We start from the raw sequence: 18,353 nt of genomic DNA, 5'->3' as shown, positions 1-18,353 counted from the left end.
TTTTCCCCAGAGGTAAAGGCTGCTCTTTTTTTGGGTCTGGACTTATGACCAGAAAATATTGGCAATCTGTAATTCTAATGTCTTTTACTTTCATTAGCTGACATGTTTGTCACTTGGGACATCATAAGTCGTTTCCTTGACATAAACCTTTATAATTTTTTTCCTAAAGATTTCAAAGAAACTTCAGTGTTTTCATTAATTCTTTTAAGGTTGATATTTTAATAGTTTTCGTGTATCAATATTCTTTTTTAATGTGAAAAAATGGAATTATTTATACTTATTATAGAAAACATTTGAAATTGGCACATGTAGTTGTCCCTAAGTAGATTTGTTTACTATGTTGTATTTCTTCAAGTTTTCCTAAATAATTGTAACTATTCGCAAAAGCAATTATTAAAAATTAAATTATTTAAGAACCAAAAAAAAATACCCTGAACAAATTAAATTTCTGATAACAATTTCCCCAAACTACAAAATAACTATCATGAACTATCTTGAAAATTTTGCAGTTGAACAAAATAGAAAACTATCTTCAGAAACACTAATGATAATTTCCTTAATGTATAGCTTTAAAAAAATGTTTTTCCTCTTACTATTAAGAAATAGAGTTGTGCTGAATTATCTACTAGGCAAAACTACATTAAAGAATTGTATATGCATCACTTCTGAAACAAAATGCAATATTTAAAAACTTCGGGATGTTATTCAAAGCATAAAATATCTAAAAATTCTACATTAAATGTAAATGTTAATTTACTAAAATATAATTTAAAATAATCTGTAAAAATATCTCTCTTAAAACTATCATGTAACCACTCAAGCAAAGACAGATAACAATAAATTCACCTATTACCATAGACTCCATGAACTAAAATCAATTCCCACCATAAAGATTAAATATTTTAAAAGCTCAAGTCATAGAAAAATTAGTATACTGAAAGATATTTATAATAGTAGTAAAATTAAGAGATATCTAAAATTAAATGAAAAGATATCTAAAATTAAAAATGAAACAAATTAAGAAAATATTGTAATCAATGGCAAAAGCAGAACTTGTAATTCTAAAAGTTCATTAAATAAGCATTAAAAACAAAAGGGAAAATATCAATACAGAAAATTTAAAAGCTAAATAAATAAAGAAATATGTTCAACAGTCAACAAAACATAAATCATAATAAGCCATCATTTTACCCTAGTAAGTGGTAAAATTATAACTCTCAATAATGCTAAGGTTATGATGACGCCTTACTACATTCACACAATGGTGGTGCAGGTTCTTTTTAATGAATATTTGACTTCCTTTAATATGCTAGACACTGGGGATAAGCAAGATAGCCACAATCCTGACCTCACACAATTTACCTATTGTGAAAAGACAAAATTTTTAAAGATTTAATCAGAAATCATGGTAATTACTTAAATAGAAAAAAAAGATCGAGATTGCTAAGGAAGCTTACACAAACATCTAAACTAGTCTCAAAGTGCTGGAGAAAATCACAACTACAACAAATGAAGAAGGTACAATCAATAATAGACAGCACAGAAATGGGAAGAGCAGTGGACAGAGAAGCGAGATCACACTTGCTAGATAAGAAGTGATGTGCATGGTAGTTAAGGGAAGAGGAAGGAAGAGGCAATCAGTGCGAAAGGAGAAGGTGACTGTGGACTGACATGTGGAAAGCCAGTTATAAACCAAGACACAAAATACAGATGAGGGAAAATGCAAGGAGCTAGACTACGAATTCAAGTTTGAACAAGAGTGTCTGAGGTATCTGAATCAGCAAAGTAAAAAATGATCAATATGCAGCTGGCAATACAGTGCTATGGCTCAGATAAGGGCTTTGGGTTGGGGCGATCAGTTAAACAGATTATACTCAACGGGGAGAGAAAAGAGCAGCGTCCAAAGGAACGTCAATGATTAGCAGTCAGGAATGGAGAAAGGAGTCCAGGAGTAGAGAGACCAAAGAGTTGAGACACTGGTCTCCAGAGACTCAAAGAGTTGAAAGAAACAGGAAATGGTAACCAGTGTTCAAAGGATAAGAAAAGCAAGATTATGTCCCAGAAGAACAATTCAGAGGCCAGAGATGACTTCAATGAGAGTAAAGTTTCTAGTCAGATGGTAGATGCTGATTATGGTGAGTTAAGGTGTGAAGGGTTTGTTTGTTTAAGTAAGTAAAGCCAGCAGATACTCTTATAAAAAGTCTGCTGGAGAAGACAGTATAAACAAGAATGCCTGAAGGAAAAAGGTGTTGAAAGCAGCTGTTGTAGGGATTTTGTGTTTGGTTTTGTTTCAAAGACAGAAGGGACCTAAGAAGTGTGAGCATTCTGACATGCTGCTAGGAAGCTGGTTAAGTCGATGACTCAGCGATGTAGACAGATTATTAAAAGCATATACACATCAAAGGTGAAAAACATTGATACATGTTGACACAATTTTTCTTTTTTATGTAATTTTATGTCCATTGTATAGTAAATTAATTGAAGGGGGATAATCCCACCAGATAAGCTTTGATCAAAATAAAATTATATAAAGAATTCGAAGTGGGAAAGCTGAGACAGGCCTGGGAAGAAAACAGTGCCAGCTAAGGGTTTGCCAGTGCCAGACAAAATATGAAACCTAAAGTGGTTAGTAAAGGGGCATTTTGAAGAAACTTTACTTCCTTGAAATGAGGAGGAGGGCAGACAAGCTCTTAGAGTCATGCAAAACGAGGTATTAGAGTAAATACTGAAATAGAGGGTGAGAATGATATGGCAATTGTATGGCATTTTGGCTGGGCTGCATGTTCGAACAGAGTGAATAAATGTGAAGGATCCCAAGTTCAAAGTAAGAAATGAAATGGTTACAAATATATACTATGAATTCGATATTACAAGTAGAGAGTATAACAGAGAAGTATGACTTTTAAAACCTGAAATTTAAAAAGGTAACAAGCACAAGGGTAGACATTATGTATTCATCAACATGTAATTCCAAGGAATACTTGGGAGCATCAGAAAAATAATTAGAATAAAGAGTCAGAGAAGTCAAAACAAAAGGAATAATAAGCAGAGGCTCTAGGATTCAGACTAGGTCAACTTCCCTGGGCTACTCTTGCAGTTGACGAGATTATTTTAAATATAAATATATACTACTAATATATATTCAGAATGCAGTTTTTCCCACCTAGAATACTTCATCTTCTGTCCTTTGCCTGGCTAATTTCCTGTTCATCATGTAGTCGTTCCATCCAAGAAGAATTCCCTGATGCCTAAAGATGATCTCATCTGATGATACACCTGTTTCTCCCATCATCATAGCTATAATATGTCACACTCTGTTGTAATCTCAAGTTTACTAGTGTGAAGCTCCAGTTAGAATGTAAGCTCTAGAAGGATGGCCATGTTAACCAGACTCAGAGTCTGGTTCTTAGCACCTAGCCCTGTGCCTGGCAAATTGAATGAGTAGAATTAAAAATTAAATAAATCATAAATACACAGGAAAAGTAGGTGACTCTCAAATAAATTTTACTCTTGGGAAGGGCATTTCAGGCTACTGCTACCTGCTCCCCTGCCACTATCTCAGGGAGACAGTCTGATACCCATTCCCATCAATACTTGTTTCTTTTATTGAAGGTCGGAGCACGAGACCTGAGAGGTCAGCCAAACCAGTGACTTCCGTAGCCAGGGAAGTGAACAAAGCCAAACTACTTGAAAGGTCCATAAGCAATGCCATATCATTTGTTCCTTCATTAAACACTTATCTTTATCCTCCCATTCCCCAATATTCAATCTCTCTGCCAATAATCAACATAATCCTTACCCAGTTGCCTCCATCCACCCACAAAATGTCTTCTTCAGTATGCCAGCTTTAAATATGTACATGTCTGTAAATGTCAGTGGAAGTCTACCTTAAATCACCTATTTATCATTTTATCACCTGTTACCTAAAATTAGATCATAAATTCTCCTACAAACGATGGTTTATCATAATAACATATTTGAAAAAAGAATATTTTATATGCAATATATACTAAAAATCAGTGATAACAAGTACAAAGTGGGAAAAATAGTAAATCCAATCAGAAAATGAATTATTTACTTAAATGATAATATTAAATTACAGGAAAAGAAACATTTTTACATCCTATTTATTGTCAAAATTTATTACCTACTATCTAATCTTACCTACACTGATCTACCAATTAAATGTTAAGTGCCTACCTAAAAGCCGCTTGCCAAAAGCAGTTCATTCCACAAACATCAGAGGGCAGCATCCAATAGGGATTCCAGTAACACAGAGAGAAATCTTTACACCTAACAGTAAGACAGAAAGAGTCCTATGTGAGTATTTCAGTTCAAAACTGACAAGGAATTTACTCGACAACATAACTTACTATTCTATTTTACAGCAACAAAACTGCAAATCCAATTTTGCAGATTCAATATTGCTAGAGTAATTCAAAGATTTTTGGAAATTGATTTCTCCCTTACTTAGGGTACCATTATTTTAAAAATAGAAATTTACAACCTTTGGGTACAATATACTACGGACTGGAAAACTTTTCCACTCAGGAACTCTCCTAATATATTAAAGTCCCCTCCTCAGATGACATAAAGTATAGTAATACATCTAAAATTTTCCTTCATGGGCTATACACATTCCCCCCAGAATAAAATCCATTTCACCCAACAAAATATTTGCTTATCCTGACGCAAAATTAAAATGCCACAAATGCTGGTGGAAAGGGAGGAGAGGCTCTTTAAACATTTTCGAATTAATCCTCAGTTCAAGCTACTTGTATGGTGTTTTAAGTTGAAAAATAAGAAATCATGCTGCTATTCAGAATGGCTCAGTTTCATTATCTGCATTATCTCAGTTTCACTATATTATTTATACAAGCTAAAATGGAGAATCAAGTGTGGTCTTTCTTCTTCGACTGCAGGTTGAAGCAAAAACAAAACAAAGCAATGCCTCACATTACAAAACGTATGTTTTTCATATGTTATTCTTGTTCAAACAATAGTCTAGTTTGAAATTCACTACAGTGGAAGACTGGGTACTAAAGTAAGGAATCAGTCAGGTGAAGTATTAAACCGGGTCACCTCATGTCCCACTACGATGTTGCTTTGTTTTCTCTCACTATAGATTCAATTATAAGTTACCATTCTTACATCGAAAGGTCTATGAAATTTCAGATTTGCAAAGATCTCTGATCATACCTCTCACAAATGTCAGTGCCCCACACCAACCAGATCTATTAAATCAAAATCTCTGAAAACAGGTTCAGGCACCCGTGGTTTTTAAAATGTTAACTAAGCAATTCTGTATCCTCCTGCATAATAAACGATGAAGTCAAAATTTTTACATCAATGGGGAAAAGTTATATTGTATTTTGATTTACCTTTAAGGGAACATCATTTTTAAGCACAGCATGTTACATATCTTAATTTAAAGGGCTGATAAACCAGAAAAAGAAAAGAAACTGTGCAGACCAGTAAAACATACGACTTGATTAGGAATCTGTTTATCCCAAAAATGGTCATGTATTTTTTAAGTCCTGCTTTTTATACTAGAGACAGGTTCAGTGGTAGTGGTAATAACAGAGTTCTTTTCAGATTCAAGTGTTTCACATCCATTTAACCCTCACAACAAACCAGTTCAAATAGAGATCTCTATCTTTCAGATATAGAAAACATCACTGCTTTCTTTCAACAAATCCAGAGTTTACTTATAATCAACTCTAAAACGCATCTTTGTTCTAAAAAGGAAATAACTAATCTGGTTATTCCATCTTCCCCTGCCAAACCTTACAGTCATACAAGATGAAAATGGAAAATAAAGTCTCAAAGAAAATGACCCCTAAACTTTTCTGTAAAAAATACTGCTTGAAATTACGTAATAATACCACTTTCTGCCTTAACTTACATTCCTCAATGCCCCAGCCATAGACGACCACAAATCTATTTTCGGTCTCCATGGATTTGCCTGTTAGAGGACTTTCACATAAATGGAATCATATAGCATATGGTCTTTTGAGTCTCATGTCTTTCACTAATGTTTTTAAGGTTCATCCACTGTAGCATTTATCAGTACACTTCTTTCTTTTATGACCAAATAATATTCCATTTTTATGGATGATATACACATTTTGTTTACCCATTCATGAGAAGACATTTGGGTTGTTCTCCACTTTTTGGCTATTATATATAATGCTGCTATGAATATTCATGCACAAATTTTCTATGAACATACGTTTTCGATTCTTTTGAGTATATTATACCCACAAGTGAAATTGCTAGATCATGTAATCACTGTGAAAAAAATCAATGCAGATGAAACTGCAGGGGAAAAGTCAAAGTTTAGGTAAGTTTCTTGACCATAATTTAATATCAGAAAAGAGTTTATAGAAGGGATGTTTTTCTTTCTTTCTTTAATGGAAATATAAAACATAAGCACTAGTGAGTACATATGCTGCTTACTATTTTTAAAAATCATAAAACACTGAGGTGCTGTTGGCAAGAGATGGCATATTTTATTTAAATTTCTTATCTCTCAAATTTACATTCTCTCACAAAGAATTGGTTTTAAAGATCAAGATATAGAGTAGAAACTTATTACATTACCAGTAACTGTTCCTGTAAGGAATAAGCAACTTACCTGCAGACAGATAACACCTGTACCTTCCGGACAGAAAAAATAAATAAATAAAACTTAAAAATACTGAAAAGGTAAAAGTAGTTATCCAAATTCTGGTTATTAGTTGCTTTTGCTTTTATTCCTTAAAACTATTAGAAACAGGATATTAGATATACAACATTCATGGAGGTAACTCTATTAAATACTTTCAATGGGGTAAAACTGCAAGCTGAGCTAAGTGGGTATGTCTTCAGTAAATAGTGACATCCAAAAGCAGTGAAGTCCACAAATGTAGTTTTTTCACTGTAGATGAAACTGAAATAAAATTTTACTATGGCTCATCCTAAAATTTCATATGGTTTAATGTTTCTAGCTCTCAGTGGCTTATCTATAAGCAAACTGATCAGGGGTAGCACAAAGAATCTCTGTGGTGATAAAGAGTTCTGTATCCTGATTGTGGAGTGGTTACATGAATCCACATATGTGAAAAATTGCATAAAACTACACATACACACAAGTGCATGTAAAATTGGTAATATCTGAAAACTGATCTGTCGGTTATACAATGTCAATTTTGGGGGCAATAATATTGCACTATATTGATACACAGGTATTCCAGATACAACAGTATTGCACTATGCTCATGTATGATTTTACTACCAAGGGAAACTGAACACAGGGTATCTCCACAATTTCCTGCGAACTTATATTTATTTAAAAAAAAAAAAAAAAAACTGGCCAAAAACAAAATTCCCCAAAATTTCAGTACTTGAAAATGTTTCAAAATTTGAGACATTTCATGCTCTAGATCAAAGTGAGAATTTAACATAATGCTTAGGACAATAACAGTTCTCAGACTTAAAGTTTACTGAACTCTGATAACATAAAGTCTTTTATACTTGTAAATTAAACTGAAAAAGTATTTTTCATATAAAATGTCCATGATATATTTCTTTCAAAAGCACTGAAGAAAGAGAATAGCTTAGAATATTGAAACCCAGAAAACACTCTTATGAGTAACATTTACCTTGTTCCTAAAATAAAAGATATTATAACAGTAACAACCACCAAACAATTATGTTGAGAATAAAAACTGACAGTCACTAATCTAAGTACTCTATACATCCTAATTCATTTCCACAACCCAATGAGGAAGGTGCTATTCTTCTTCTTCTTCTTCTTTTTTTTTTTGAGATGAGAAAATTTCTTTGCAATAATAAAAAACAAACACTGAATCAGAACAAAAACACCCATGATAGTCACAACGCTTTGGTGAAACCATGCCCAATTTAGAGTCAGGGATAAGTTTAGGCATATCTGGTATAAGCATGTGGAAGCCTGAATGAAGTACCACAGACGAACAATGCCACTGTGAGGCACAGAGACCTGCACCATGACTGTGTAAGAGAGACAAAGATGCTTACAGCCCAAGTAAAGGAGGCCATTGCCCATAATACTGAAGATCAGTGCCTGGGTCACTCATTTCCAACAAGAAATTATCTCCAGACAACTTAAATTTCTAGCTCTAAATCAGGTCTGCACTTCTTTCTTCTTAAATCTCTAATTTCATGAATATTCAGGAAATGTGAAAAGGACTGCTTACATACAAATGGCACTGAGCAAGTATCTAACCATTTCAAAAATAAGTTAACATCACATTGTATACCCCCAATAAATAAAAATAAATTAAAGATTTAAATGTAAAAAAAAAAAAAAATGAGGAAAACAATCCTCTGGTATAGTTTCTCTACACATGATGAAAGTAAAAATAATAAAGGAAAAAACTTCCTGTCTGAATACATAAAAATTTTAAACTGTACATGGTATACACACTAAAAAAAAAAAAATTAAGTCAACACGTGGAGAGAAGTATTGCCAATAGGTATGACACACAGATAATAACCTTAATGTTTTAAAATAGAAATTCTAAATCGAAAATACATAATTTTTTTCATTAACCTAATCTTCCTTCCAAAAGCACAGAAGAACATTATTCTAATTAATTATTAGGCAGTTTTGTGCTAAGCACTTTTCAACTATGTGAACTAAAATAACAAGATGCAGGATATTGGTTTTATATACAATGTCCCTGCATTAACAAGGAGAGAGTAAGGTGCCTTTAGTAATTCGACCCTCTCTGTTCACTGCCCCAACTCCTCTCTTCTTCAAAAATAACTGCAGGGAAGAGTGAAAAAAATTTTCTCCACTAAAAACAGTAATGCAAAAATAGGGATCAAGCCATTCTCAGCTAAATCAGTGGTTCCCAACCTTTAGTTTTATAACAATAACCTGGATCATACATCTAAAACACAGATTCCCGACTCCGGTGCCAGACATTTAAATGATCAAAATCATCACCATATTAGCTACAAAATTTTATTGTGGCAGGCACCATCCTAAGTAATCTACATAAGCTATTTCATTTCAATTCTCACAAACAACCCAATATCATACGCACTCTTACCTCTAACAGATGAGGAAATGTGTTCAAAGTTAACATACCCAGTAAGTGGCAAAGCTGAAGTCTGTGTCTCCGAAACTTTTATTCTTTCCATTCTAAATTCTCAGTGTATCCTACTAGTGTTCACAGGACCCAGCAAAAATGACAACTCAGTGACCTAACCAGATCTAAAAAGGAACATAAGGTGACAACCTCCCTGTGTGAAAATCAGTCACACAAAGGGCATGGCCAGTCCAGAAATGCTATCACCAAAATGCTTAGTGTTTCTTGATTCTCTACCACCAATATTGCTCTAAAGCCACAACAGGATGAGATCTTGAGAAACAACTCACCCCTGAGAAGCTGAAGTTACAAAATGTATAACTCCTGCAGAAGTACTGATGCCTGGAACTAATAACTACTTTAGATTGAATACCTAATACACACTGTCCATACTGAATAGCTTAACAGAATCTATGTGGAAGAACCACTGCCTCCCCAGCATTTCCCTTCTTTTGAGGCACCACTCGTCTCCAACACCAATCATGTTATTCTCGCCACCACAGAGATATGCAAGTGGCACAGAGCCAGAGGATCAGAGGTCTCTATCCCAGGTAACACTGACTGGTCCACAGATAGACATGTGATGCAAGAAAATCCAATGGGTGCGTTTTTCTAGAATTTTCTATTTGAGATTAGAAAAGACATTCCTGGGGGCAGAAAGACCCCAATAGCAAAGTCTGTCTACAGTAGAAGGGAATGAGCAAGTCCCTAGTCCATGAGGTTCCTGGAGAACCTGGCATTTTTTCATTGAATTTTGTTCCTACCAGCAACCCATATAAGCCTGTAAATTCTATTACAACTCAGTATTATCTACATTTTACAGGTGAGAAAACTGAAGCAGAAAGGTGATCAAGGTTTCACAGCAAACAGAGCCAGAATGAGAACACATTGTCTGACTCAAAGATCTGCACATTTTCTAAATACCAAAATAATGGATTCAAACAGAATGCACTAATTAGGAATAGATTTCACTAAAAAATTGTCCTTATCATTTTAAAGTTCTTACTTTGAGAACTTAGAAGGACCTTTCCAAGTATTTTGTTGCCATTTAATTCCATGCAATGAATACCTTCTATAAGATTTGACCAAAGGAACCTGCTATATATAACCCTAGAATCATGTGTTACATGAGAGAAATTTTAGTCTAAATTTTTTCATGTAAGACGGCTTCAAAAAAGGAAAAACGCAATGATAATCAAGTCCTACCAAAAAAGAAAAAGATGTTGCTTGAATCATAGCCCATTCTCCACTGATGAAACACTACAGACTAGGTTTATATCACAGCAGCTTTATAGAAAGAGCACTTAGAGAGCAATCAAAGGATACATAATTTTTAATCCTCGTCCAATGACCAATGCCCTCTGAACCTTGGTCAAATGGTTCACATACAGCAAGAGAAGTTAAGGATATCTAATCCATATCCCACGGTAGCCAAAGAAGTTGCCTGAACTCTTATGAGAAATCTAAAAAGATGTTATAAATGATAACATTTAAAATTAAGAGACCTGATGTCTTATGAATTCTGACATTTCTAAAATTGTATGGTAAAAACATGACAACCCAGCTTTTCCATGTTGTTCCTCGGCCCGAACGTATATACGTACATGTGGTGAAATGCATTTTGAATTTTAACAAAGACTGACGCACCTTTAGTTTTAACTTAGATGTACGCCCCATTTAAAATGAGGAGTTATGCTATGCAGAGGACCTGTAATATACAGCTTTTCGGTTGACTATACCCTGACACATCAAACTTAATATTTCAGTAATGGCTCTATAAAACATTTATAAAAACAGAGGTACTTATTTTCTAAATCCCAAATAAAGTAATGTTGTTAAAATTAGCTGGTCAAGCAAATATAATTTATAAAAATCTGTCACAAAATAAAGTATAAGTATGTGAGACAAAGCACTAAAATGAAAGTTACTCTATCAAATTGAAATGCTAATATTATAAATGTTTTGATTAAAATGCTGCTTCCTTACAACTCTAGTCAATAATTTCTTTTCCATAATTTTCAATGCTTCGCAATAACATAATAGACCAGGAACTGCTTTTCATGTGCATTTTTCATGAACTCACCCAGGTATTCAAGTCTCTGCCCCTCCCTGGAAGATAAGTGAGAGTTGACAAACCTGGCTCTGATAGTTCTGCTTTTTATATGAATAAAATCCCGATGTCCTAGGAATTTGCCTGACTGCAATCACATCAAAGGATAAAAACATGACAATCCCGCATTTCCATGCTGCTCCTCTGCCCAAACGTCCCCCTTTCATTTTGGGAAAGACCATTAACTCTCAAAAGAATGTTAAACAGCCCACAGCTGACTGCACTCCCTCCTTCTACCAACTCCATACTTTCGATATCAAAGCAGCCTTTGCGTCTTACTAAGGGAACACTGGGTCATGCCCAGAGACATGCCCACAAAGAGATGAGCCTATTTTCAAGGAAGTGGAAACGCTCAGAATTTAAGCTTTCGTAATGCGTTGCATTCTTTTCTGTTTAAATCTTATGTTGATTACAACTCTGGCAATGATTTGTGTGAAACTATTTAAGTCATTATGCTGCTTTTTAAATACCAATTTTAAAAGAAAGATATCTCTATTCCATCTCACAAAAGACGTGAACGTGTTAAGTATCATTCATTTTTCTTAACGTGCTGTAAGTTTCAGAATACATGGATTGTTTCCTAAAGAAAAATTCCAATCTACATAAATGCTCTATCCAAATTTAGCCGACAAATAATGACAAACTAAAGCGTTAACACAGAATGTTAGACACCGCATTCAGGAGGGGTAAAAAATTGAACTAGGGCGCCAGCCTGGTTAAATATCTCATCTTGAACTCCATGGAAACAAGAAGGAATTCCCACTAGTCAAACAGCAAGAAGGCCTTTGTGGAGAACCTCTTATTTTCAAAGAATCTTTTTAAAAAATCAACTGTCAATTAAAAGTTGAAAATTAATTTCTACTGCTTTAAAGAGCGCCTGAGGAATGGGTCAGAAGACAAACACAAAAGCGTGGGGTGCTTTCAGGATGGAGCAACGCCAGGTTCACCCCTGGAGCGGAGGGGAAGGAGGGAAAGGAATGAAGGGGGTCAGAAACAGCGGCAAAGAGGCAGGAGGCGCGGTCCCGGCGGCCGGAGGCGCGGGACAGGCCGGTAAGCAGCCCGGGCCAAGCTGGGCCCCGCGCCCCCCCATCCCCGCGCCCTCGCGCCCCTCACCCCGGCCCGGCCACACAGGAAGCCGCCCATACCTGTGCGACCCGCCGGGATGCGCTGCGAGGTCCGCGATGCCCGCCCCTCTTGCGGCGCCGCGTCCGCCGTCCGCGAGCCAGGAAACCGCTTCGGCCTGCGGCTTCCCGCCACCGCCGCCCGCTCCTTCCTCCAGGGATACGGCGAGCTGGCTGAAGGCGTAGAGGAGCGAGCAGAAGCCGCAGGCCAGGCACAGCACCACGATGCGAAGGTAGCGCCGCATCGCGCCGGCCCCCGTCGCCGTCGCCGCCGCCGCCGCGCCCTCCCGGGCGAACTGAAGCGGAGGGAGCCGTACTGCGCAGCCGCGGGCACAACAAGTTCCTCCTCCGCCGCGGCCTAGCACCGCCCGCCCACCACCTCCGCGAGCGCGCCGACAGCTCGCGCGGAAGCCGGACCACCGCCTCGGCCGCCGCGGGCCCCTCCCTGGAGGGCGGGCAGCGGCCGGACGCGCCGGCGCATTGAGCGCGCGAGGGCTGGACGCGGCGGGGGTCTGTCTTCGTGCAGACTGGGTTCCCACGAGGTCTAGGGGAACGGCGACCCGGGGCAGGTAATTCCCGAGCCCCAAGTTCTGAGCTGCAGAGGAGGCGAGTGGCGAAATGAACAGGGCGTTGAAGGCAGCCGACCAAAATTCAAATGATGGGTCTTCTATATGGTAGTTTGTGGCGTTGAGCACTCTGAGTTCTCTGAGCGTATTTCTTCGTCTCTAAAATGGAGAGAATGGCTTCATCACATAGTGGATGTAAAGATTAAATTGCTTAACGCATAAAAAAACGCCTTTCACTTAGAAGGCACTTGATTAAGCCATTTCTCAGCTCCATCCTCCTCAGCAGGAACTTCCCCAGGCTCTACGTTTTTATAATCCCGTCTCCACGAGCCATTTCACCCAGATAGCTCATTACCTTGTAATGCTGTTGGAAATGCTGATTTGCCTCCCAAGGAGGCTAAGTGCCTGTAAAGCTGAGGTCCTCTCTTTACATCTTTTTGACCTTCCTCACAAGTCGTCATTTGTATGTCCAAAACAATTTCATAGTCTTTCTATAAAGAACTTTTTCAGCTTTCCATTTATTTGCCCTCTTCCTCAGCCACATTTCCACTCCATTCATTTACTGAACATATTTAGACCGTCACTATATGCCAAGCACTGCGTGAGTACCTTGGGGCATAAAGATTCCTCTTTGGACAGTCGATACTTGTCGATAAGTGCAATACAACAATACAGACATTAGGATATAAGCCTATAATTGTGTGAGCACACACAAAAAGAATCAGTTCTACCTGCGGATGTGGTCAAAATAAACTGCATAGCAAAAGTGGCCCTAGAGTTTTGGGGATGTGGGGGTTGGTAAGGGAAGTAATTCCAGGCTAAGGGATCAATGAAACAGGCTCTTGTGTTCTGGGGAACTGTGAGAAGTTTGATACCACCAGCTAAGTAAATGCAAAACAGGATATGATGAATGATAAGACTAGAAATTGAAGGGGCCAGATATTTGAGTATCTTGTGTAGTATACCAAGGAGTTTGAACTTAATCTGGCAGACAATGGTGAAACAGCGAAGGGTGTTTTAGGAAGTAACATGATCACATTTGCCTTTTCAGGAGCAGATTCTAGCTGCCCTGTGGAGGCTGGAACTGAGATTGAGACTGGAGACACAAAGCAACTAGTGCCAAAAAACGAAGGAAAGGAAATTTTAAACACACACACACACACACACACACACACACAATTTATTTCACGGAGAAAATCATGCTGTTAAATTGTTCAAATAGCATTTGGAGCTTTGAAGAGTTTGCCCCTTCCCCACAACAAAAGGTGGGAGGGGATTCTATGTAGTTTAGCAGTTCTCCATTTGGAATCCCTACACCAAAAAAGTGCTGGTTTTGTGATCATGAGAAGTCACTAAACAAATTTAAGCCTCAGTTTCTTTACCTATAAGAATTAAATTTCTCATCTTACCTGACAAAAAATGAAAAACCAGCATTCTATCAAGATGTGTGAATAGAATGAAAACATACACTTATTCATTCAATAAACATTTATTGAATATATTCTACATGCTAGACAAGGGGCTAGAGTGTACTGCCCTCAAAGGGGAGACAGGCAGGTGAAAACAATATTAACTTAATCCTTTCACAACAACTTACAGTTCTTAGAAAAAGAGAAACATAAGGAAGTACAAAGATGGATAATAAAAGCCTTTATAAGAATGGAAAATAGAGCTTGAAACCAATATACTAGAGCAAGAACTAGTACTTAAATAGATGAAGGATGTTTAAAGAGATGCTAACTACAGTTGTTCTCTATTTCAACAAAGAAACTAAATGTAGTAAAAATAAATAATGACCCAGATTGTTAAAATACTGGAATGGCAGTATTCATTTCTGCAACAATTTATGGGAAGAGCATATCCAGAATAACCATCCATTTACTTGTCATCAGAGTTCTGGACCATATCATCCCTTTAGGTTCCTTTTAATCCTGTAATTAAAAAGGAAATTCTGTTGAAAAAGTATATAAGGCATTCCAAAAATAGAAATGACTTGTATTACCCACACCCTGTCTTAACTGGTTATCTTGGACTATAAGGAGCTATGTGCATACCCTTCTGATCATTTTTAGGATTCACTTTACATTTTCAGCTTCCTAAATTAATGTTAAATTGTTGAAAATATTTTTGATGTCATAACAGATCATGCTTTCATTTACTATTTGTATGTACATATTCCTATTTTTTCATCTCTAGACCACCCTCTTAGTTCTCTAATAACAGGTGACTATATCCAAATTTTTAATCAATTTTGATCTTCCCTTTATCCTGTCAAAAAGTAAATTTAGGTGGACAAAAAGACATTTAAAAGTAGCAATATTTGTTGTTTAAATTATGGAGATAGAGATCTCTTCCATGATCTAGGAAACTCTCAGATTCAGGATAATCCAAATATCAGGAATCTTATATTCAAAAGATTAATCTTGATTTTTCTTATAGCTCCTAGTACATGTTGGATATATAATAAACATCCAATGAATGATTGTTTTTATTATGTCTTCCCTAAATCACTCTAGAGCAAATATGGGGTCCTACTTAGCATTTCCTTTCCACCAATGTCTGTCTACCTTTGAATACTTGAATCTTAAAAAAAGACATCCTATTGGGAAAAAGGTATAAATTCTATACCTTTTCAGAGTAAAGTTCAAAAACTTTTTAATATAACTCACACTTGAGAGAGGTCTATGCATAATCTAATTTAATCCTTATAATATTTCTATGAAGTAGATGTTTTATTCTTTTAAAAATCAAAAAACTTGAAATTCAGAGAAGTGCATTAACCATATCGCTAATAATGAAGATCCATAATTTGAGCAGAAATCATTGTGGATCTAAAGTGCATGTTTTTTTTTTTTCATTATACCATGCTATGTCATTATGAAAAAATGAATGCTGAGTGATGCAAATTAGAAAAGCAAAAAGGAAAAAAAATCAATGTTATATGAAAACCTCTTCAACTGGTCTTAGAGGTTAACACAAATAAAATTTACAATCAGAGAACTACAAGAATGCAAGTCAGATTAGTTATAGAGCAAAGAATCAGAAACTCAGACTAAAAGTGAAAATCATTTTCTCCTCCAGTAGGCCTCTAGCAAAATTTCTCTATTTTCCACAATCCATTTCCTAGAGACTTTACTGGACTGGAGGAAAAGTTGGAAAATAATGCTGTCAATTTGAACAAAAAGTATTTTATTTTTAAGTGTCATTCAGATCAGTAAATGTGGGGTAAGGGTAGGGCCAGGGACACAATGAAAGAGGAAAGTGATTCTCTTCGTTCTCGAAAAACTCAGCTATGACCACAAGATGAGAAAAAATGGTAATGGGAAGCCCAGAATGTAGGTAGCATTTCCATCCACAAGGAAGGGAGAGGATTGAGGGGACGGAGTGGGGTGGAAAGTAAGGACTATCATGTGGACCATGTCTGTAATTCTCTCGGGTCCAATCTTCAGGAGCTGCCATTTCCATTATTACAATAGATTATAATCTATTATTTTAAAATAAATGCTGTCGGTAAAATTAAAAGCTAGATTTGCAGGGAAATTTAGACGTGTTAATTTGAATTAAAATACACATGTACGAATTCTCTAAAACCTGCCATTAGTCAAGAGCATAATTACAGTTTGAAGTAACAGATATCCTAACCCAGGTTATGAAAAATTGAAGGCTTAAAATTACTAAGAATTCTGACACCATCACACATCAGTCCATTCCTTAATTGAAAAATAATATCAGACTTCTTGTTATTACCTATATTCCTTTCTATATAGAAATTACATCACTAGATAGTCCTACATTGTTTTGGTTTTTCTTTGTACATTTTTAATAGAAGATTTTTGGCTCTAATTAAGTTAAAGTGTCCCTTAAATTATTTATTCAGTATTGGAAACAATGTTTTTTTGTTTACTTTTATTAAAGTCCAAAAACTACCTGTTGGGACTAAGGCCAGATCACTCTGCTCTTTTCTTCTGAGAACTTAGCCTACTTTCTTTTTAAAAAAAATGCTTTCACTGTCCTTCAAGAGTCTTCCCCTCCCAAGCTGTTATTATTATGAATTGAAAGAGGATAGCAAAAATAATACATATTAAAACTCTAAATTAATAAATCTTGGTACCCAGTTTAGTTTCTTAATTATCTTGCTAAAAGAGTTCATGGGACTATGAAGATGGTATGGTAGCTTTCATTCAAACTCTCTACTTCCAGGTAGGAAGTAGATCTAAACCAAGGCATAATCTCAAAGTTTGCCAAACTCGTAAATTATTTCCACTCCTCAGGAATTCCAGTTGGAGAGGCACCATTTTACTAGCACCTTGCCTACAAAAAGTTTCCAGTAGGCCTTATCCTCACACCTGAAATAAAGCAGTTTTTTTAGCTTTTTAAAAAAAGTATTATTATTTAGTCTGACTGAAGAAGAGAATTGAGTAAATTCCTAAGAACACAAAGAACAACATAAGTAGATAAAAATCACAATCTAGAAAATATTAAGAATAACAAGTTAGATGTGCAGACAATTGAATTCTACATAATCATAAAAAGTAGCCTAGTTTTAATATGAAATTTCTCACAATTGAAGCAATAACTGATGACAATCAATTAATGATTCACATTGTCCATAAGAAAAAGGCAAATTGATTTCTCAGGTGTAATAAAGCTTTTCTTGGAACATGTCTGAATAAAATTTCTCATTTGGATTCTGCGTGATGTTATTTTCCCTTGATATCTTCACAAAAGGCAACAGCAGACCCCACTCCATTCAGCTGTTAACTGATTTTTAAAAAATACTATAGGAAAATGATAATCCCACATTGCAAGGCTTAAAGTTTTAAACTTTAAAAAATTGAAGCTGGAATAATGAAATGATGCTAAAACTACTTGTGACAAGCGACACTGTCAACTGCAACTATCAAGATGAGATCCTAACATTTGCATGGTTGGCTTGGAGTGGATACTTAGACCAAGATGAATTTTCTAGAAACAAAAGGGTCACAAACACATCCTCTTCACTGTTACTTATGTCTTACACATATTTTTATGGTTGTGGTGATGGCACTGTAATTATTTGCAGATCTCTAAGATGTGCATTCTACCTCTATCCTCTTTGTAACCAACCCCTAGCCCAGCACCTAGTACACAAAATATACTCAATAAATGTTCACTGAGTTGACTAATACTGATGTAAAGAAAAACCTAGATCATAAAAATACTGAAAATATTGCAACAGTAAAATAGCTTCCAGTCTACAACTCCTACTGATGGGTGCAGAGGTGTGTTTTGGGGGAGGAGGGTGGGGGCTGTGGAGGAAGGTGCGGCAAACCCAACACCAGAAAGCAATTCTGAGCATGCACCATGTCCCAGAGCACTGAAACCTGTCAGTGTTCTATTTGATTTTTCCATAGAAGTACCTGGTCTTATCAAAGCATTTTATTTGCTTCAGAATTGG

The 18,353-nt window shown here is 36.2% G+C and overlaps 1 protein-coding gene across 2 annotated transcripts in view; it reads right to left on the bottom strand.

Annotated features, from left to right (window-relative positions):
- GXYLT1 (glucoside xylosyltransferase 1) overlaps positions 1–12,779 on the bottom strand; it is a 41,784-nt gene extending 29,005 nt beyond the window's left edge. Inside the window, exons 1-2 of one of the 2 annotated variants that reach the window (XM_039882294.1) lie at positions 12,375–12,779; positions 4,201–4,293 (exon numbers count right to left, since the gene is read on the bottom strand). In XM_039882294.1, the coding sequence (XP_039738228.1) occupies positions 4,201–4,293; positions 12,375–12,595 (314 nt within the window). In that variant the 5' untranslated portion in view covers positions 12,596–12,779. The remainder of the gene's footprint in view (positions 1–4,200; positions 4,294–12,374) is intronic. The other variant, XM_039882295.1, reaches the window with a different exon arrangement.
- Positions 12,780–18,353: the final 5,574 nt, after the last annotated feature.

Source organism: Pteropus medius, unplaced genomic scaffold (genome assembly GCF_902729225.1).
Source record: "Pteropus medius unplaced genomic scaffold, Ma_sr-lr_union100, whole genome shotgun sequence".
In the NCBI taxonomy this organism is placed as follows: domain Eukaryota; kingdom Metazoa; phylum Chordata; class Mammalia; order Chiroptera; family Pteropodidae; genus Pteropus; species Pteropus medius.
This window is presented reverse-complemented; position numbering and strand designations above follow the sequence as displayed.